Here is a 21,783-nt window from a genome sequence, read left to right as displayed (position 1 = left end):
CTGCTCCCCACTCTGTCTCTGGTGAAGCCTCTTGCCACCCCTGAGCCTCTGGCCTGTACCCCAGTTCTGTATGTATAAATAAATCTTTAAAAAAAAAAATGAAGTTGGCAACCACTTACCTTTTTTCTTTTAGACACATTTAAGCCTCAATTACACAACTCATATTTACACTGAAAACATTAAGAGTATTAAAAGAACATTAAGAGTATTAAAAGAAAAGAACATGCTGTATTCGATATAAAGTCCACATATGAAATAGGTATAAAGGCAAGTGAAATCCTCCATGAGCTGAGCACAAAGTTCAAGTAAAATTCCCAGGAAGTGATTAACCCTTTTCAGACATAATAACCAAATCTTGGGGAAACATGAGTATTCAGCGAAAGTGGCCTAGACTGTTCCATGGAGTCTGTCAGGGGCCTTCAGACCTGCAGAGAGAAGCCTCAAAAAAGAAGAAAAAGGCACAGTAAGGGGCCACCAGCTTATCTCCTGGTTCAGAAATCATTGCTGGAGAACCAAAAATTTCAATTTCAAATGAGGGACTAATCAATGGGTGGCAAAGAATTCCTCTCTAACTAGTATAGTACTATCTACAAGTTAAAGAGTATGGTAATCACACCCCCAGGACATGTATATCATCAAATAGCACTGATCAGTCTTCCACATGTAAATGCCTTGCAGTTTGCTAAATCTCCACCTTCAAAAAGTATACTTCAAGTAATCTTGTCATGAGGAATGAGCATGCCTATTCTCCCCTCAGAGATTTAGTTAACAGCTACAGCAAAACCATTGGTCCATAAAGGATGATGATTCACATTTAAAGACTTTCCAAAATCAATGAAAAGAATATTCTCAATTTTTCTTACCTCTCTAACCAAATCGTATCAAAGTGTTGGGTTACAAACACTTCTCAGTGATGCTAGGGGGTGGTTTCCCTCATCAAGACAAAGGGTTAACACCCCATACAACGGTAAATGGTCTCCCACCCTGTGGCAACAGGTTTTACTGATTGTTCAAAACTAAAACAGAAACTCAGGGTTCCTGAGTTTTGGAAAGACTGCCAATTAAAGCAGATTTTCCATAGAGCCCTTTTCTAAAAGAGAAAATGGCCAAGTACTTCTCAATCTAAATTCTATTATCCAACAAGGCAAACCATTTCGTTGGTTCTCCAATGAAGAAATGCTAAGCTTTCCTCATTTATCTGACTCTAATAAATTAATGAAAGTCCTCATTCCTGTAGACTCCTAGGATTTAAACTCCCCTATTGAGAGAATCAATTGTCAATGGCTTTGCAAAGTGCCTTCTCTGTGTTCAGAGAAGTTTGTTTTTACGTTTCTATTCTACATCAGGAATGCCACAGACCTATCCTCTCTCTTGGAAGGACTGAGTTATAGGGGAAACACAATGAAACACCGACAATCAAAAGTATTTTTAATAGCCAGATCATCAGTTTAAAGGGAATGGGATGTGTTTAAGAAATACAGGTGATTATCAGCAAATTCTCTATTTACAGAGAAGCTTCCTCTTTTAATTAAGGAGCTGAATAGATCTCTACAACCCTTGCCAGCTCCAACATTCATTGGGACTTGAGAGTTCCCAAACTCAGCAAGCAGAGAATACATTGTTAGTAACAGGTGTAACCTGTAACACATATGGAAAAGAAAAAACACAATTTGTTATACAAAGAAAAAAAAAAGTTAAACCTCTCCAAATAAATTCAGAAACAGGAAAACCAGTGAATTCAGGGCAAGATGACAACTGGATAAGGTTTCTCTGCGATGTATAACTTGAGTCAAACCCTTCAAAATGTGAAGGATGTGGATACACAGAAGAGGTGACAGCATCTTTCAGATGAAAATAAAGGCATGAATACACTGAGCAAAGGAAAAGCATAAATGTAGGATTGGTTTTGCTTCCCAAATAGCCTGCGCTATTATCCTACAGCACATTCACGATAATAGGCTAAACTGACAATTTAATTTCTTAAGACCTTAAAGGTCTTTCATTGCTAAAAGAGCTGATTTACTATTTTGGATAAAAGCAGCCTTTTCCTACATGTCCAAATATATCTTTTTTTTTTTTAAAGATTTATTTATTTGTGCATACAGAACTGGCCAGAGGCTCGGGGGTGCTGAGAGGCTTCACCAGAGACAGAGTGGGGAGCAGAACAGGCAGATCAACGAAGTACACTGCTGAGGGGAGCAGTGGGCGGGTCAGGAGAGGTCTGCCGCGCCATGTGGTCACCTCCGGGACAGGCGGGGATCGAACTCATGCGGAAGTGGCTTTAGCTTTTCAGTGCTGTGCTTTAACCCGCTGCGCCACCAGGGAGGGCCCTCAAATATATCTTAATGTGCATGCCATTACTGAAATGTAATGGCTTATGTGTTTTTGGTTTTTATCAAGTAACACTGCTTGGCAACTGGATATGATCCAGGGGAATAGGTTCACCCCTCCCCTGATGCACATACCCCACTGACCACCAACACACCCATATCCCTTTGTCATATACCACTGGGTCCCCTCTCTTAGTTTCCCCCTTTCCCCCCCTCTTCTAGCTCAATTCTGTAGTCACATCTCTAAGCTTTCTTTGGTTAGATTTGTTAGCTCCTGTGTTTTGTTTCTCTGTATTCCACAAATCAGTGAATCATCCCATATTTGTCTTTCTCTCTCTGGCTTATTTCACTTAGCATAACCCCTCCAGTTCTAGTCAAGTTGGTGCAAATGGCAAGAGATTGCCTTTTGTATAATGAAGCATTATTCTTAATGTATATGAACCCCATCTTCTTAATCCAAGGTTGTTTCCATAACTTCACCATTTTAAAAGCGCTGCAATGAACACAGGAGTGCATCTTTCTTTCAAATTAATGCTTTTGCATTTTCTAGATGAATGCCAAAGAGTAGAACTGCTGGATCCTATGGTTGATCTACTTTTGATCCTTCGAGTAACCTCTACACTGGTTTTCGCAGGGGCTGGCCAGTGTACATTCCCACCAGTTGTGTGCAAGGATTCCCTTCTCTCCACGTCCTTGTCAACACTTGTTGTTTCCCTTTATTTTATTTTTTTAAGCATGGACCATTCTCACAGGAGTGAGATGGTATCTCAAAGTGGTTTGGATTTCCCACCTACTACCATCTTTTCATGTGCCTCTTGGCCATCTGTGTGTCTTTTGGGGAAAGTGTCTATTTAGCTCTTCTGCTCTTGTCTGGCTTAGAATTGGTTAGCTCAATGTGTTATCATATTATCTTAAATGTTAGCTACATATCCTCCTCCTCCTACCAAACCAACAGCATTTTGATATTCTTTATTGAACATCCTGAAAAATAGCATAGCAAAAGAAAGAACATGGGCACATCTGTAGTTGATATCAATCTTCCTTTATAAATAATTATATTAACATACATCAAGGAACCTCTAAATTTTAGAGTGCACGGTTCAATTTCAAAATATACATATTTTTATTCTTTGTGTCTTTTTACATCATTCTCTATTTTGCATACTTTTCATCTCATGGACTTCCCACCACCAATTCACCCATGTGCCATCACCATAGTGTGCTCTTCACACCACAGGTTTGATCCTAGAAAATATACATTTTTCACTTTAACACTGCATTTGGCATTTAGAAAAAGAAATAAAATCATGTAAGACTGTTTTAATTATCATTATGAAGAATTATGACAAAAATATTTGAATCAATGCAACTTCTACTCTTGAGCTCATTAAACACTTATCACTCATGTAAATGGAGAAGTTTTCATTTCATTGATAAAGTTTGTTTCTGTGTTGAAAGAAACTGTCATTTCTCTCAAACCAATTGTCTTAAAAATACGCACTTACCCTGCATTGTTGCTGACTGCAGTTAGCCCTTTTACTCCAGTCTTCAGTAAAGCTCCTATAAGATTTTCTGGAATGCCACATAGCCCAAAACCTGAAAAAAATCCAAAAAGATAAACAACTTGTGAAGAGAGTAATGTTCTTGTAGTGAAATATGTGTGGTAGTCCTTCAAAAAATAAGAAAAAAATGTAAAATGCATGACTAGATCAACTATGTATAATACACAGACCTCTCAGAAGCTTATGTGTCTATATTCAAATTTTTGTATCATTACAGCACCAGACAACATTACAAATCCTTGATTCATAAGTATAAAGCCAAGTGCAACCAGTTAACATGGTGAACATTGCTCTTCTTGCAACTAACTACATACCTATGTTATAATTCAACCCTCGATATTTGCTTTTTATTGTTTTTATGCACTTTTAGAATTGAAAGCTTAGGCAAATGACCTTTGTTTCTTTACATGTCAGAAAATTCCTCATAGTATTAATTCAAAATCGTTTAAAGGGGGTCTCCCTGGTAGGCTAGGGGTTAAGTTGCTAAGGCCTGAGATAGATCCCCAGTCAGGGAGCAGACCCACATGGCACAATAGACACCTCTCCTATCTCACCTGATCCTCCTCTTAGCTGTGTATTTCAGTAGCTGCACCTGCTCTGCTCCCCATTCTGTCTCTGGGGAGTCTACTTACCCCCCCCCATAGCACCTCTGGCCTACACCCCAGTTCTTCTACACACAAAAATATTTTTTAAAAAGTAAACTAAAATCATTCAATGACAATGATAAAGAGCCCAAAAATTAGACATGATTCCTATGACCAAAGCCTAGAAAAATCAAAAATAAATTTATAAGACTCAAACAGCAAGTTTAATAAATATGTGATGATAAAAGATATTCCAAACAAGACGAAGCAGTGGAACACAGGGTGGCTCAAGAGTAGACAAGGCTTGTAGGCCTCCTTGTTCATAAAATGAACAAAAGATGCTGCCAGGTGTGGGCACATGAGATCAATGCGAAGGTCCAGAGTTAGACGTAATTCCCAAGAATCTAGGGATTTTTCACTACTACTCCTAAGCCATCACATTTATAGTTTCAGCTAGTCCAAAGAACAGGAAAGCACAAAAGGAAGGGACACATAAAATACTTGCAGGAAGAGGACACTGTAGTAAGATGGTTAAGAGGAAATATAATAAAAACAGTGAACACATATAATTAAGTAATAAAATAAATGGCACTTTGAATCTCTATAGCTTTGCCATGAGGAGTGCCTTATTTTGCTAAAAACACAGGAATGCTACCAAAAAGAGGAAAATAAAACTAGTACTCACCTCCAACAAGTATTGTTGCACCGTCAGGGATATCTTTCACAGCCTCCACGGGGTTTGTATAAAATTTGGTATGGCGATGTGTGCTGGTAGAAAAGTAGCAAGTACATCCCTGCAACATTAAAAAAAAAACACTTTGAAATGAATAATCATGCGACAAGACACCTTCACTTTGCACTTACAGCACTTGACTCAATTTTCATGCATACAAAAATAATTTAGCTATCTCCTATTGAGAGAAAGAGAAGGGCTGTAATCAGTTCATCTCTTTTTTTTGATAATTACTTACTTATGCATACAGAACTGGGGTGCTGGCCAGAGGTGCGAAGGTAGTGAGAAGCTTCACCAGAGACAGAGTGTAAGTTCATCTCAATACAAACACTATCCACAGATTATCTTTATGATCAGTGTTTACTATTATCTAAGGGAAAATTCTGTGTCACGTACAACCATTCAAAAGAGGTGGCCAGAGTGGTGTCATTAAGCATCAGTTTCTGAAAGAAGCCTAACCTTTCATTTAATTGACAAATATTTTTTGAGAACCTGCTCTGTGCTGAGTCTATGCTACTTATTTACCAGTATCATGAGGATTTAGACATGACCGCTGGGCTCAAAGTCTATTAAGTACAGTGAGCACTACATAGTTGGGCCTGGATTCAATCTTGAGTGTTGGAGAAACCTAAAGGCCCACAACAGCACACAAATAGACACACGCCACCCACCCCCCACCAAGGTTGGAAGTTTACGGTGCAGGAAAAAAGTAGCAAGCTGTTTTCTATAAGGAGGCAAGGCTAGAATTATCACAACGTGTACTATCTGGTGTAAAGCAGGTTGTCTAGTGACCATTTATAATCAGTTTTGAGCTGTTTCCCTCTTTATACTTCACTCACAAGATGAACAGAAGAAAATTAGAAAGGTGACTGACTTGCAATCACTCATTTGTGCCCAACATCATCACCTCTCCTCAGTCTCAAAAATATACTCAGCCTAAAAGGAGTGTAAATCAGGAGATGGACACCTGACTCAGGACATGTCGCTTTCACAAGCCCTCCGTGCTAAGCTCACATCCATGGTGTGTCAGCCTGGAGAAGGTATCAGGGAATTAGCATAGAAGAATTTCTATCACTCTTTTCTTCCTCTAAAAAAATGTCTATTAAAAGTGCTAATTAGTACAAAAGGCTATTAAGAGTACTACACTGAAAGTCAAATGGGATCCATAAAGGTAGAGGTTACATAAATGACTTTTGTCCCTTTAAACATCAACCTTGGTCAAGGTCATGTGAGGAGAGAGGTATACCTTGGCACTGGGCCGCATGAAGGAGAAAGAAGTGGAGTTAAAAATAGACAGGGAGTGCATTACAAAGAGCTTTCTTTTCTGTTCTATCCTCAAATAGCAAGGATTTATTTGATTGTTTTGTACATATACATAAACACACAAACAGATTTTTAACATCAGCAATTAAATATTTAGCAGGTGAATAAATAAAGTTGAAGATATCACCTAGAAAACAGAAAGGAAAAATACACAACTATCTAATCTAACATGCTTACTTTACCAGTCAAGTTACTGAAACCTAGTAACATCTTTTTCTTTAGCCACTAGTGGGTATTTAAGCAAAACTTGATGCCAGGTTTTAGCCTTCTATCCCAAGGCATGACCCTCTCCATGTTTTTAAAAATCCTCAATCTTACTCTTCTATTTTATTATTTGTGGATAACAAATCTCAATGAGTGTCCAATTATTTTCACAAATAATACTGCTGTCATTATCTCTGTTTAAGGATGAAGGTAAGTTATTATGCTCTATACCTTAAGTTCATACAGTGTTATAGAAATAACACAATGACACTGAAAAAAAATAAAAGATACAAAATAATGAAATAAATCCAAATTTTATCTCTTACCCTCACACCCTCCCCCCAAAAAGGAGGAGCTATGGCTAAGAGGGGGACTTAGCAGGAAGAGAAAGAAAATTAATATATTGGTCTATACGGAAGTAGTTTGGAAGAGCGAGGATACCCTGAATTATTTATCCACAGACTGAGAAACATGAAGCCTATGGAGAGGAAGTCAAAAGAAAGCTCATATCACCTACAAACCCAAAAAGACTCTAGATTCACAAGAAAAAGCATGTAGGTGCAAACTTAGAGGAATTTCATTCGTTTAACTGACAGCGTCTTCATTATTACTGAGAAGGTTGGTTGCCCCACATCCCAAAAACATATCTCAGAAATATTTTAGAAAAGACTCAGTTGTTTCATATTTATCCAGAAAACCAAAAATTAGAAGCAATAAAAATGACAGAAGTTTCTAGGGGGGCATGAGAAGAGCTCAAGGTAATGAAGAATTTACAAGCATTCAACTTCTGCCCTTCGTTTTTTCACACACAGTTAACAATAGCTGTTGACATTTGTCATATCAACATTTGCTATCTATTTACTGAGAAAACAAGTGTGGCATAATGGGTCACACTCCAGTGCTCTTAGTGTCAAGTTACCTTCTTTCAAATGCCAGTTTAGTCACAATTAAGTCAACCCAAGAAAATCACTTCCCTTTTGTGAAGGATGGGGAGATTCACTTTGTGCTTACAAAAAGGATGATAATGATTTTCTAAGGATTAAATAAAGAAGGTGGGAGAAGCACTTCGCCCTGGGCTTGGGCCACAGAAACTCCTCAAGGGCATGTTGCCTCCCCTAGGGGCAGTAGATGAAATTTTCATTGACTGGGATTTAGTTTTCTTTCTTTTTTAAGATTTTATTTATTTTGCATAGAAGAATTGGGGCACAGGGCAGAGGTATGAGTGAGACAATTCACCAGAGGCAGAATGGGGAGCCAGATGGAGCCACTGAAATACACTGCTGAGGGGAGCAACGGACAGAAAAAAGTCGGCTATGCCATGTGTGTCAGCTCCCTGGCCAGAGAATCAAGGTGGTAGCGCTGAGACTTAACCCCTAGGCCAACAGGAGTTCCCTTTAGTTGTCATTTTTAACTCTAGCCTTACACATAGGCACACACAGATTCTGACAGGGGACTAAGAGAAAGAAAGGCACTGTAACTAGTTCAGGAATCTGCACACACACAGAGCACAGGCTATATGCACAGATAGGACTAATGATCAGTTTTCTTTAAGTTAAAACTCTTGCTTTGAACTGATGCCCAATGATGCCTGCCCCAATGATGCCTGAATGATTGCCTGACATTGAAGGCACAGGATATACAGGGTCAAGATAAGCAGGAGGCTGATGGCAAGTTCTGGGATACTGTCACATCAAATGTGACAGCTATTCTGGTGGGCTGTTTGCTTATGACTGTTTTCATCTAACCCATTATGAAAAGGTCAGCTCCAGGTGAGAAGGCAGAATAGTCTCTCTGGGGTGCTATGCCCACTGTTTTCACAGATCAATGGCCAGCATCTGAAAAATAAGTGATTTTTGATTCAAATCCTGTCTCGGCTAATTGGCTTTTGGTAGTGACAGGCAGCAGAACCCAGCCCCATTCCAGTAACAAGCTGATAAAGATTTTTTTTTAAGATGGCCCATCCTGAAGCAAACTAATCCATGTGACCTTTGTTAAGGGTTTTGAAAGCATTGGATGCTGGCTTTAATCGTGGTTTACCAAGTTTACTTCATTTGCAATCAAGTTTGCCAACCTAAGTATTCAAAGATCCTTGGCAATGCAGCAGTGTGAATGCAGACAGTGGGGCAAAGAGGAAACAGGATGTCTGAAATCAGTTCATCAGAATACTTACTGTAAATATGCAAGGCCTAAAGTCCAGAGAGAAGATTAGAGTTGAACACAGTACCCCGGGGGGGGGGGGCAGTCACTGGGTTTATCCTATGCAGGGGCTTCCTCCCAGCCACGCTTTATGAGACTGAGGCAGGGCAAAGGCGGACAGTGCGTCTCTAATAACACCTTAGATAACTGAATCCCAAGAGGAGTTCTAAACTGCTCATCAATTAACCTTTACCTTTTAATATCTTTTAAATACTGGCAGTGATGTGACAAACCCAAGCACCATCTGTTACAAAAATTGAATGTGCGGCCCTCCCTGGTGGCACAGCGGGTTAAAGCACAGCACTGAGAAGCTAAAGCCACTTCTGCATGAGTTCGATTCCCACCTGCCCCGGAGGTGACCACATGGTGTGGCAGACCTCTCCTGACCCGCCCACTGCTCCCCTCAGCAGTGTATTTCGTCAATCTGCCTGTTCTGCTCCCCACTCTGTCTCTGGTGAAGTCTTTTGCCACCCCTGAGTCTCTGGCCTGTACCCCAGTTCTGTATGCACAAATAAATAAATCTTTAAAAAAAATTGAATGTGCAAATTATTTGCAAACATTACCTAAAGGAAAGGAGAGTGATAAACTGTACAACTGTGTACAGTTCTGGGGATAATTTTTGTTCCATCAAGGTCTTCCTTTACATTCATGCAATGCATTTCCTTTTGTTTTCCAGTCTCTTACACCTTCTGCAAATATCCTTTTATTGTTATCACTAATTTCTGTTATCATTAATTATAACTGTTGAGGGAAGGAGGAAATAATGGGAACCCTAGTGTACTGATGGTGGGAATGTGGACTGCTCCAGCCTCTGTTGCAAGCAATATGGCAGTTTCTCAAAATATTAAATATAGCTCTACCACATAAATTAGTAATTCTAAGACAAGGTATCTACCAAATACAAAATCATTAATTTAATGGCATATATGCACTCATCTATTCATTGCAGCGCTATGTACAACAGCCAAGTTATGGAAACAATCTAAGTGCCCAATGAGCAATAGGTTTAAAAGACGTACACATATGCACAACGGATACATTCAACTATTTTTTTTAAAGATGAAATTTTGCCATTTGCAACAACATGAATGAACCTGGAGTGGATTATGCTAAATGAAATAAGTCAGAAAGAGAAAGACAAATATTGGATGATTTCACTCACATGTGGAATGTAGAGAAAAAAACAAAGGAACTGACAGAACTAACCAAAACAGACTCTAGAAATCTGACTACAAAATTGAGGCTAGTACAGAGGACGAAAGGGGAGAAGGGAAGAAGGAAGAAGGGGCCCAATGGTCGATGGTGGACTATGGGTGCTTTAATGGTGGGGTCAGTATGATGAGGTACCTCTAGGAAGTGTGTACTTAATCTCCCTAATCATATAGGGTTATAAATCAATGTTACCACAATAAAGAGGTAAAAACTGAGATGGAAAAGCCATATGGAGAATGGTAAAGAGAACTGTTTCACAGGATGATACTATGCAGATGGAAACACAGACAGACTGCAAGGGAGAGTTAGACATCACCACCAAGAGGTGATGGGATGTGCTGAAACATTTTAGCACTTCAGCACTGGACCAATGCTTATCAAATGTGGATTGTTCACCTTGAGTGAACACTACCACCTACACACCCCTGATATGAATATATCACAATGAGATCACAGATAATTACTGATATCAGACAATTCTCTATAATAGGGCACATTTTATGTTTCAAACGAAGGCACATAGACTCTTCTAGCACTGGAAGATGCCATAAAGGATCACAGATGAAGAGGCCACATAGTCTGCCTAGTGGATCAGAAAACTTAAAGAGTTAAACGACCAATGAAGAGAGATGTGAAAAGGCAGAAGGAAGTCCCACAGAGAGAAGTTTGTGAAGGTCAGTTGGTAAGGGAGAATGGGCAGGATGTAAAAGGCTTGAAAGACCACAGGAAAAAGTTTCAACTACATCTTTTAATGGGGAAGGGCCAGCAAAACTTTTGAAACAGGGAAATGTCACAACTCACACAAAAACCTGAGTCCGGAAAGTGGAAAGTGAACTCATTCATTCCTTCCTCCCTTTGTTCAAAAATATTTACTTTATATCAAATAAGCCCTGGGGATATATAATTAAAACAAGACACCACACAGGCAGAGTCTCTGCTTTGATAAAACTCCAAACTAGCAAGAATATGTCACAAAATTAGTACACAGACATCTGTGACCAAGGAGGCAGGTGAGGTACTAATGGTAGTTTCATAATGACTTTTCAATAACAGTTTTTTTATAACAACGAAAAACAGACATAAATGTTCCCTCTGCAATAGTAATGGAAGAAGGAAGACCTAAGTCTACCAGGGGATCTGAAAGTGCTAGCTTCAGACCAGCTACATCAACTTCACAGGAACCCATGAATGCAGATTACAAGCCTCCCTCCACCTATTAAATCAGTAACTTTAGTGTGTTGACATTGTAACTTATTTAATAAAACCTCCAGGGATGGCCCTCCCTGGTGGCACAGCTGGTTAAAGCACAGCACTAAGAAGCTTAAGCCACTTCCGCATGAGTTCGATCCCTCCTGCCCCTGCCCCCCTGCCCAGGAGGAGATCCACATGGCATGGCAGACCTCTCCTGACCAGTCCGCTGCTCCCCTCAGCAGTGTACTTCGTTGATCTGCCTGTTCTGCTCCCCACTCTGTCTCTGGTGACTCCTCTCACCCTCCAGGTCTCTGGCCTGTACCCCAGTTCTGTATAAATAAATAAATAAATCTTTAAAAAAAAAATCTCCAGGGAATTCTGATGAACATGCAAGTTTAAGAGACTTGCTATAATTTAAAAAAAAAAAAATCCTGTATCATGTCACCTTTATGTTTAGCAGAAAAAGTCTCAATACTACTTAAGTTCCTACACAGTTTCAGAGTGTCTGTTTCATGCAGGGGAGGGTACTGTGTAAGGATGAGTGAGAAGTGGAATAGGCAGGCACACAATATCCCTGCCACCTAGAAAAGTCCACCTGCTTAAGATGACAATGTGTGCATTTGAAACCGAAATAAGTACACAAGTGATACAGCTTAACAGTAGTAGAAAGGAGGAAAGGAGTTAAATAAAAGGAGTTAAATAAACGGTAACAGTAAGGTTACTAAGCGCTGGCGGAACACTGGAGAGCAGGAGACATATGACATATGATAACCAAACCTGAAAGGCAAGTTTGAGTTTTGATAGGCACTTTCAGTGAGAGCCAGCAAAAACCAATTTTTAGTGTACACAGCTAGAAGAGGTTTCTTGAATTTCCAAAAGTGCTTTAATGATACACGAAGGTGAGAAAATAAGTAAATTACATTTAAGCAAATGAGTAAATGGACTACAGAGAGAATGTTATTGACCTTGACCCAGGCTGGCCCAAGGGCATTGTTCTGTCCTCACTTGCATTCATTTCGGCACTAGTAGCAATTTGAGTAGATCAAGGACGGTCAGGTTCCTTTTTAATAACGCTTTATACAATTGAAGCTATCTGCAATTATCAACTGATATTGATGCTTACAAGAAGCATCAATAAATAAAACCGTTTCCGATCTAAACGGTTCCCTAGTACTTAGCAAAGGGCGCTTTCACGGCTCTCAAGATCTCAACAGAGTAAGACAGCAGAGCCAGGGGCGAGGCATTTCTGAGCACCCACACTGGGCAAGGCACAGACTACATTCAACGTGCTACCAAGTCAACTCAGCACCGATCTTTTCCCCTCCAAGGAAAGGGCTCTTCGTGTTAGGGGACCTGACGCTCGGAATCAGTACTGGTACTCGAGACAGGAACCCTACCCGGACGTGGGTTTACGGACCGAGACAGCGGACGGGGCCAGAAAACACATCAACCAAGAATCGCGGCGAGCGTGTCTGTCTCCTGGAAGTGTTGGCAGTTGAGGCGGAATCAGGTTCTCTTAGTTTTAAAACGGAAATTCTCATCCGAGGGGCCTCGGGGAGGGACGCCGGCGCCGGAAGCCCCCAAGTCAGTTCCACCCGATCGTCAGGCTTCTCCCCAGGGCGCGGAAGGCGCCGGGGTGAGCGGTCCACGCCGAGTTATCCCCGCCGCCGGCCGGGTGCAGCACAACCATCCGGGGAGGAGGGGCGCGGGATTCCACCCCGCCGCGCCCAACATCCGCCCCGGCCGGGAGCTCGCGCTGAGCCACGGTTAACCCAATGGGGACGCTGGGCCTGAGAAGCCCGTCCAAAGATCCCCCAGGCGGGGGGCAAGCCCACCCGTAAGGCCGTCACCCGAGCCTCCCGACACTGGCGCGCCGTCCCCGCCGCGTTCCAGCAAGTCCGAGCCCCTCCCTGGAGGGCGCCCGGGACCCGGGTGAGCGAAGCCCTTAGGGTGCAGCGTGGCCACCGGGCGTCCTCCCGCCGCTTTTCAGCCTCTCCGCCCGCGAGTGTCTCTGCCTCGTCTCGCCCCTCGAGGAAGCGGATGCAGAACAAAGCGCGGGCGGCACCCGCGGGAGCCGCGGGCAGAGGAGAGCACCAGCGCGTTGGGGCCACGGATGCCAGTTCCCAGGCTGCAGCAGCTGGTGCGGGCAGCGGAGGAAAAGCCGCTACCCCGCGGGCTCTTCCAGCGCGCAGCCATCCTCTTCACGCGCACTTTACCTTGAACCAGGGACCCCCGGAGCCGCGGGTGGGGACGCACAGCCGCTGCCAGGAAGATAGGGCTTTGAGAGCCGCCATGTTCGGGCCGGCGGCGGGCTGGAGGGCGCGCGGGAGAGTGGCGGTTGGTGCTGCCGAGGCTGCAACCGCGACGCTGGAAAGGCAGGCAGGCAGGGAGGGAGGCGCGCGGGGGGCGGGCTGGAGGCTCGACCGGGCGTCGGTGACGTCCTTGGGGCCTCCCCCGCTGCGCGCGGATGCTTAGACTTTGGCAGGAAGCCGACAAGGAGGCCGGGGGGCGGCCTGGAAGCGCTGGGAAGCCCCGCGCAGAGTGGCCCCTCTGAGGCCCGCGGGTTGGCGTGCACTCGCACGCCAGACCCCTTGGGCAGCTTGTAGCGTTTTAACTTGGAGGGGAGCAAGAGTCTGCCTGCCCCAACGTCTGGGATGAGTCAAGGCCTAACGTTCAGGGAGCTTGTTGTTACTTTGTCCTGGCAGAGTGCTGGCTGCAAGTATGTACTCCCTGGGACCCCCTATACCCCCTGCCCACACTCAACCACCCCCACCCAGCCAACCACACACACACACACACACACACAGGGCGGTCCTTGGTCTTCCTTTTCTCAGCGCCCTTTCTCCACTCCCCAACCCGTGTTCTGTAGAATGTGGACTAAAAATAAATTGAGGCAAGCAAAGTTAAATGTGTTTATTTAAGAATCAAGAGTGAGGACTTGGGCCAGGGAGAAGCACAGGGAAAGCTACCCAAATTCTGAGCTTTTCAATGAGCTCTGTATAATTATGTCAAGGATTTTTGTAAAGACAGAAAATTTGGGTAGGGTATCCAGTTGATGTATTGACTTAATGTTATCTATGCATTGAGGATAACAAAAAGGAATGTGAAAATTTACTTTACTATTCAGAGCTTTATACTCTGAAAACTGGGAGTATTAACCCTGCCTGTCTTTTTTTTTTTTTTTAAAGGTACTGATTTGTTTGAAATCTTCAAGTCCTGCAGTCTATTTACAGGACCAAGCCTGACGCTTGGTTTGTGCCCTTAGTTGAGGCAGGGAGGGGATTTGCCCTCTTAATTGTTGGTGAACCTCAGTCATTTTACCTTGAGAACCTGCCTTAAACCATCTGCCATGAGATGTTACCAGTCTGACCTGGTCACGTTTGTCCCTGTTCAAGAGGTCTTAAACACACCTTTTTCCCATGTCCAAGCCTGCATCTTACAGGAAGCTTCTGGCAGTGGACTCAAGAAACTATAGTGATTAGCGAGCGGATGGGAACTTACAGGTCTGTGGTCCTTTGACTGACCTTAAGCAAATTACATGACTTTCTTCAGCCTAAATGTACTTCACTACAAAATGAAGATTGCACATAATACCAGAACTAACACGATTTACATGAGATTTCTGCCAACCTTCTGTTCCCATATGAACAACCAATGAATTTTTGGCATTACAAGTGTATTAAAGTTGCAGCAGTAAATTGGTATGGCACAATCATTCTCTTGAAGCTTTATCTTTTTTGACAACTCCTTAGGGACATGAGCCAAGCCCAATTTCATCATAACTAGCTATGCACTTATCAGAATGGAAGGACCAAGTGAAAACTCATTGACATTTTATTTGGCTAAGGGTTGAACAAAGCGTGGGAATAGGGCTGTTCATTTTGAACCAAAGCAAAGCTAACAAGAACATTAAATAAGATCTTAGCTTTTCTACATGTACCCTAAGGTACTTGTTAAAATCAATAAGGGAACAATACCAAGTTACTATTCAGTTACATAAGGAAACATTAACTTAGTAAGGCTCTGTAATTTCTATACTTTAGGAAGGTGGGTAGAAGGGGAAATTTGGTATTAGAACTAAATAAAGTTTCATTACTTGTCCCATTTCAGTACTTAGCAGCTGCTGTTACAGAATGTGAAAAAGCTAACATTCACACATGAGCCTGCTTTTTCCACTTTTGCCCTTCCAGAGGACACATGAAATGGAAACAGCCTTGGAAACTCTAACTCTGGTCATCTGACTTCCCTCTGGCCTCACTCCTTTGCTCCTGGAAGAGGGAAAGACACACGTTTTAGGCCTCTTCTCTCTGTGACTCCAAATCCTGTGAAGAAATCAGTCTCATTAGTCTATGGTCAAAACACACTGCTATATTTTTTATGAAACTGTAACTTTGTCTTATACTAAAATAAAGGAGTACCTTGAACAATTTATAGAAAAGTTATTTTATAGAGATAACAACCCTTTTACAATTTTAACTGTAATTTACGGGAAAACCTACTTTTTAAAAAATCTGCCTTTTTCTGAACAAGTTAGAATAGTTTCCCTTGTTCTCGAAGGGCAGTTTGTATTAAGCATTTCTGAAATTTTGTACAGCTTTACTCCCACATTCTTAAAGATTGAAAGAATTGAATTGAAAGTGTTTAAATAAAAGTCTGATTCCAAATAATGAGGAAAGTTTATTTTGCATTATGTTGTGTATATACATCTGTAATATCCCCTGTTTATCAAATAACTGCAAAGTATCAGAATTAACTTACAAATTTTCATTCTCTGCTTGAGGGATTTTTATTTAAATCTCCCAAATATAATGTGGTAGTGTGATCTTTCATTCAACCTTAGGCTATCCTGCCTCTGTTGGCAGACTGTTTCTCCAGGTTGATAATCAGGGGCTTTCAAGTCTGGCTTTTCAAATGTTGTTTGACTGGTTTAACTTGTAATAGGAGTTTTTAACTAGGTCATTTATGTCAATTTTTTAAAATGTATGCATGATTCATTTTTCACAATAGTCTAATACATGAAAAAAAAAAACCCTTCAATTAATTTTCCTCCATTGGATTTCAAGGACATGATCTTGACCAGTTGCATAAATCTGTATTGTTTCGATGTGTAAAATCATCACCTCCCCCAATTACCTGCTTTGTAAGCTCACTATTTTTATATATTCTTTAAAGCAGATCATTGTGCTAATGTAAACATGTGTTAATGTATACATGTTTGCTCAGTGGATTAGAACAAGCATGTGTAGGATTAGAAAAAAAAACTGGAATGGAATTTTACATAAAATGTAGTTTTCTCAGAAACAAAATAAAATAAATTACATGACATGAATAGAAAAGGTTCAAATCCTGGAGTGAAAATGAAAATTGTATTAAGGTACTAAGGAAATTTGAAGGAGCAAAACACACCAAAGTGAGCTTGGAGACTTTTCCAATAAGTTACTTATACTTACAACCTCTCAATGGTTCTTCCCACTGCTGGAAAAGTCCATGCTTCTTAAGTTAGCATGGGGAGAGGGGTGTGTTTCTTCTAGTTTTCCTCTACCCAACACATCTCCAAACTATATTTGCCTCTTGACTCACACCATGAATTGACATAACCTCACACTCAAATGCTGATAAAGAGAATTGACCCTGTAGCCAGGCTGCCTTGGTTCAAGTTTCAGTTCACCTTTTCCCAAGCTACGTGCTGAACTGCAAGCAAGGTCAAGTGTAGACAAATGTCTGTCTGGACTAGTAGGGAGTTAAAAGACACCTGTGAGCTTCTCAGATTAGTTTTATTTTCATAAACTGAAAAGCATCAGATAGGATCCAAACCCTAAACTATATGTTATGAAAGACTTCTTTTATCTTTACAACTTCCTCTTTATCAGGTGTATGAACTTGACAGGACTTCAGATTCAGTTCCTCTCACTTGAATTCCTTTCTCCTCCAACGTGAAACACTTTCAAAGACATCCCTTCAGATATAATAGATTTGGTCTTCTCATATGCTTTGCTAAACCTTTCTAAGAAATCCTTTTAAGCTACAAATTAAAGTCCAACATCTGAGCATAGTCAAGATTTCTAATCTAGACTCAGCGTGTACTTAAAGATTCTCCATAAGTACTTCAGGACCCCACAAATATTATCTTTTGAAAGGAAATTTTAAATTCTATTTGAATTATCCTACCAACTTTATCAAAGCAGTAGCATGTACACTCGATTATAATTTGGTCCTGATTTTAGTATATTGAATAACGATCAATCACTATAACTATATTCTACAACTGGAAAAAGTTGTACAATTAGGATAAAGTTTCCTAATTATAAATTAAGATTTACTCATGAGAAGTTGTTTTCAATTTAAATTATTTCCTATGTATCTATTTCATGAATATGAGGATAATGTAACTTTTGGTACTTCTTCTAAATGACTGGTAATCAGAAAATAAATTTGTCTTAATTCTAAACTTGTCTAAGACAATCACTTTTAATCAAAACGTGGCATTTGAAACCATGAGTGTGAGGTCCATTAAACAAGGCAGAAGAAACTGAGATATAAAAGAGAGCTACAGACAAAATGGGAGGCAATTTTTCGCTGTGATAGAAATTGTAGTGAACCTTCTTCAGCTTCCTACTTCACAACCCAAGCACATTCCCTCTGGCGCTGGGAGTGCTTAATACCTACTAATGACTCACAACAATATCACTTGCCTGAAATTGTCCTTCACCCCAGGAAAAAGCCTCGCCCTACAGTGAACCCATTTTCTAGGGAAACTCCTTATCCAACAAGCCATTAATGTAGATATACAAAGAAATAGCCCCTTAGGCTCAATTTGTGACATCTCTTAAGGGTCACCCTAACTTTTGAGCTCCTTGGAGAATCAGCTGAGAAAAAATTTTACCAAGGGCTTTTCTAGATCAAAAATCTGGTACAGGGCGAGACCACACAAGGACCTGTGAGATGCAATCAAAGATTGAATCCTGATTTGCTAGCAGAAGTCAGTGAGAGGAATAGGGTATGGTCAGGAGACTTGATTTGGAACAGAGGAACGGAATATTAATATTCAAGTGTGCACTGACACAAATAGATGGAATTTTTTAAGAGCTTGCGCCAAGACTAACATTGGGGCAAAAGTCCCAGGGCATATTGTGGGATAAGATGGGAAGAAAGTGATGACGAAAAGAATCTTGGCAGAAGATTTCAGAATAGCAAGGAGGAGAGAGCATGAAAGCAGCCTGGATATTGTAAACTTTCCCTGAAGACCAGAGAACTCACAAATATGGATGTGGGCATAAGTTTTTTTGAGCCAGGAAAAGTAAACTGCATTTTCCAGAGCAGTTAATTATTAGAGCCAATAAAAGCAAAAGGAGAGGACTTTCTGAATCAACTATAAGAAATGAAAGTATGTTAAAGTCTGGCAGTTCTTTGATGCTGTATTTTATAGTCTGTTAATTTTTATCAATACATTAAAGAGGCGAACAAAAGCCTCTAAACTTATGACTGGCCAAAGTACACTAAATCATTTTTTTTTTAAATCTCCGAAGTTAATATAAACAACATTGTACATACAATGGGATAGGTCAGTAGATTACATACTTAGAAATTTAATTCTGGATTGTCCTTGTTAACAGGACAAAGTAATGATCTTGGGCTTTTACTTTACGTTCAGTGCATAACCAATTTCTGATGATTTAACCTTTCAAATATTTATTTTATCAAATCTGGCTTTCTTCCCCATCCACACTGGCATCCTTGTTTAGACTATTGGTCTCTTTTTCCCTCGTGGATTATTGTAATAGCCTAAAAGCCAGTCTTCCTTTTTCTGGACCTTTCAAATCTATCTTTGTCAGCACCAGTATGTCTTTCAGTAATCTGACCAGGTCGTTCCCATGGATGAAGGCCGTTCTTGGTCTGTTATTTACAACTGACAGGCCAAATTCCTTTTCATGGTATCCCAAGTGCTCTGTAACATGTTTCTGGCAATTTTTTCAACTTCCTTTCTTGTTCAGTGCTACCAGAAGCTTTCCATTCAATCAAATACAAAATGTGTCTATCATTCATTTTCTAAAAACTACAAGGTATCCATCTTTAAAATACCTGTGTTTTGTTGTTGTTGTTTGACAAATTCCAAGTCTAGTCCTGAAGAATTAAATCTTAAACGAGGAGATGTTGGAACTTAGGCGTGGTTATTCCACTGTTGACTGCTATGTAGTTTCAGAATATATTAGAATTATATTAGAGCCTCAGTCTTTGAACTGGTAATTGGGAATTGCGACAGGTTAAGCTTCAACTGACTACAAGACACTTTTTTAAAGTCTTTATTGAACTATAATGCACTAGTTTAAAATACACTTTTTGTTTTTATTATATTCACAGTTATGTGCAACTATCACCACAATTTTTAAATTTTTATCATCTCACAAATGAAATCCCGAGTCCCTTTGCCTTCATACCCAAGCCCTTCATCCATTCCAAATCAAAGCCATCAATACGTTACTCTCCATCTCTGTGAATATATATATATATATATATATATTTAGAAAAAGAGAGCATTTAATATATAACAGATTATATAATATGTGATCTTTTTTCACAAAGTACAGAGTTTTAGGGTTGACTCATGTTCTAATGTGTATCAGTAATTCATTCTTTTTTACAGTTGAGTAATGTTCTATTGTGTGGTTAAATCACATTTTGTTTATCATTGACAGCCATTTAGGTTGTTTTCACCTGCTGACTATTATAAGCAATGCTGCTATGAATATGTATGTAAAAAAATTTGTGTAGGTGTGTTTTAATATTTCTTGGGTTACCAATGAAATTGCTGTGTCATTTAACTTTTTGAGGAATTGCCAAATTGTTTTTCAAAATGATTTCCACTACCAATATCCTGGAATTAAAATTTCTCCACATCCTTGCGAACACTTATTGTATAGTTTTTTTGATTATAGCTATTTCAGTGGGTGTGAAGTGGCATCTTACTGGAGTTTTGGCTTGCATTTCCCTAGTGACAAATGATGAGTTTCTTTTCAGCTGCTAATTGGACATCTTTATTCTTGCATGGAGAAATGCTTCCTCACATTTTTAACCTCTTGAGAAGTTCATTTTAAAAACTGGATCATTCATTTTCTTTTACAGCTTTTTAAAAAATATAATAGCTTATTTTTACATAATCTTGTGCATTTTTCCCTCTCCGTTGTAATCCACATGGGCTTCCCATCACCAAATCACCTGTGTGCCATCACCATAGTCCAGTGCACTTCCCTCCCCACCCCCATCTTTGATCCCACTTCCCATTCCACCCCCATAAAATTTCTCTGGTATATAGTTGTTCATTATTATTATTATTATTATTGTTATTATTATTATTCCTTTATACTCCCCTATATCCTTTATACTCCTGCTATGAGTAAAACCATCTGGTATTTTCCCTTTTCTTTCTGGCTTATTTCACTAAGCATGTGAATCATTCATCTTTTAATTGCTGAATTTTAAGTATTTGTTTCATATTTTGAATACTAGTTTCATCAGCTATATGTCTTGCAAATATTTTCTTCCACTTTGTTACTTATATTTTTCACTTTCTTGAGAGTGTTCTTTGAGGCAATGCATATCTCAATTTTGATGAAGTCCAATTTAACTTTTTTCGGACCTAGGAGACCATTTTGACTATTATTCCCTAGATAATTTTTCTGCCCCTTTTCTCTCTCTCCTTTTTGGGACCCCATTATGCTTAATGCTGATAGACTAGAGGGTTTTCTACAGATGCCTGAGGCTTATTTACTTTACTTCATTATTTGTTCTTTCTCTTCTGGAAACTGATTGTGCTCAATCAACCTATCTTCAAATGTTATGGTTCTTTTTATTCATATTGAAATCACTGGTTGAATCCCTTTAGTGATTTTTTTTCTTTACGTTGTTCAGCTCCAGAATTTCTATTTGGCTCATAAAAATATTTCTATCGCTTTTTTATTTGGTAAAAATATAGTCTTTATATTTTCCTTTTGTTTTTCAAACATCATTCCCTTCATTTTCTGACTGTATTTGATATAACTGATTTAAATCCTGTCTAATCGTCCAAAGCCCAGGCTTTCTCAGTGACAGTTTGTAATGATGGCTTTTTCTCTTTATGTGGACATATGACATATTTGCTTTTTTTTTCTTTACAAATGTCATAATCTTTTGTTAGGAACTGGACATTTTAAATATATAATTGTTGTAAGTCTCCATGTCTTCTTCTTTGGCTTTCCAAGCCTGAGGTGGTGTGGGCAGTTTAGGTGAAGGAGTTAACGTGTTTGCATTTCTCAACAGTGTGTGTGGTTTTTTTTTAGCAATCAGCAGGTGTTTATGTCTAAGTCTACTATCAACTCAAAGAAATACAGAGAGGGCCCTCCCTGGTGGTGCAGTAGGTTAAAGCACAGCACTAAGAAGCTAAAGCCACTTCAGCATGAGTTCAATCCCTGCCC

At 40.1% G+C, this 21,783-nt stretch overlaps 1 protein-coding gene across 2 annotated transcripts in view; it reads right to left on the bottom strand.

Annotated features, from left to right (window-relative positions):
* The window catches only part of OXCT1 (3-oxoacid CoA transferase 1), a 132,305-nt gene extending 118,596 nt beyond the window's left edge, over nt 1–13,709 (bottom strand). Inside the window, exons 1-3 of one of the 2 annotated variants that reach the window (XM_004678348.2) lie at nt 13,552–13,709; nt 5,162–5,270; nt 3,836–3,926 (exon numbers count right to left, since the gene is read on the bottom strand). In XM_004678348.2, coding sequence (XP_004678405.1) covers nt 3,836–3,926; nt 5,162–5,270; nt 13,552–13,629 — 278 coding nt within the window. In that variant the 5' untranslated portion in view covers nt 13,630–13,709. Of the gene's footprint in view, nt 1–3,835; nt 3,927–5,161; nt 5,271–12,752; nt 12,893–13,551 lie in introns of those variants that run through there. The other variant, XM_012721890.1, reaches the window with a different exon arrangement.
* Between the last annotated feature and the right edge of the window lie 8,074 nt (nt 13,710–21,783).

This window comes from Condylura cristata, unplaced genomic scaffold (assembly GCF_000260355.1).
Source record: "Condylura cristata isolate star-nosed mole 26May11 unplaced genomic scaffold, ConCri1.0 scaffold00007, whole genome shotgun sequence".
In the NCBI taxonomy this organism is placed as follows: domain Eukaryota; kingdom Metazoa; phylum Chordata; class Mammalia; order Eulipotyphla; family Talpidae; genus Condylura; species Condylura cristata.
The sequence above is the reverse complement of the archived record's forward strand: the minus strand, read 5'-3'. Positions and strand labels throughout refer to the sequence as shown.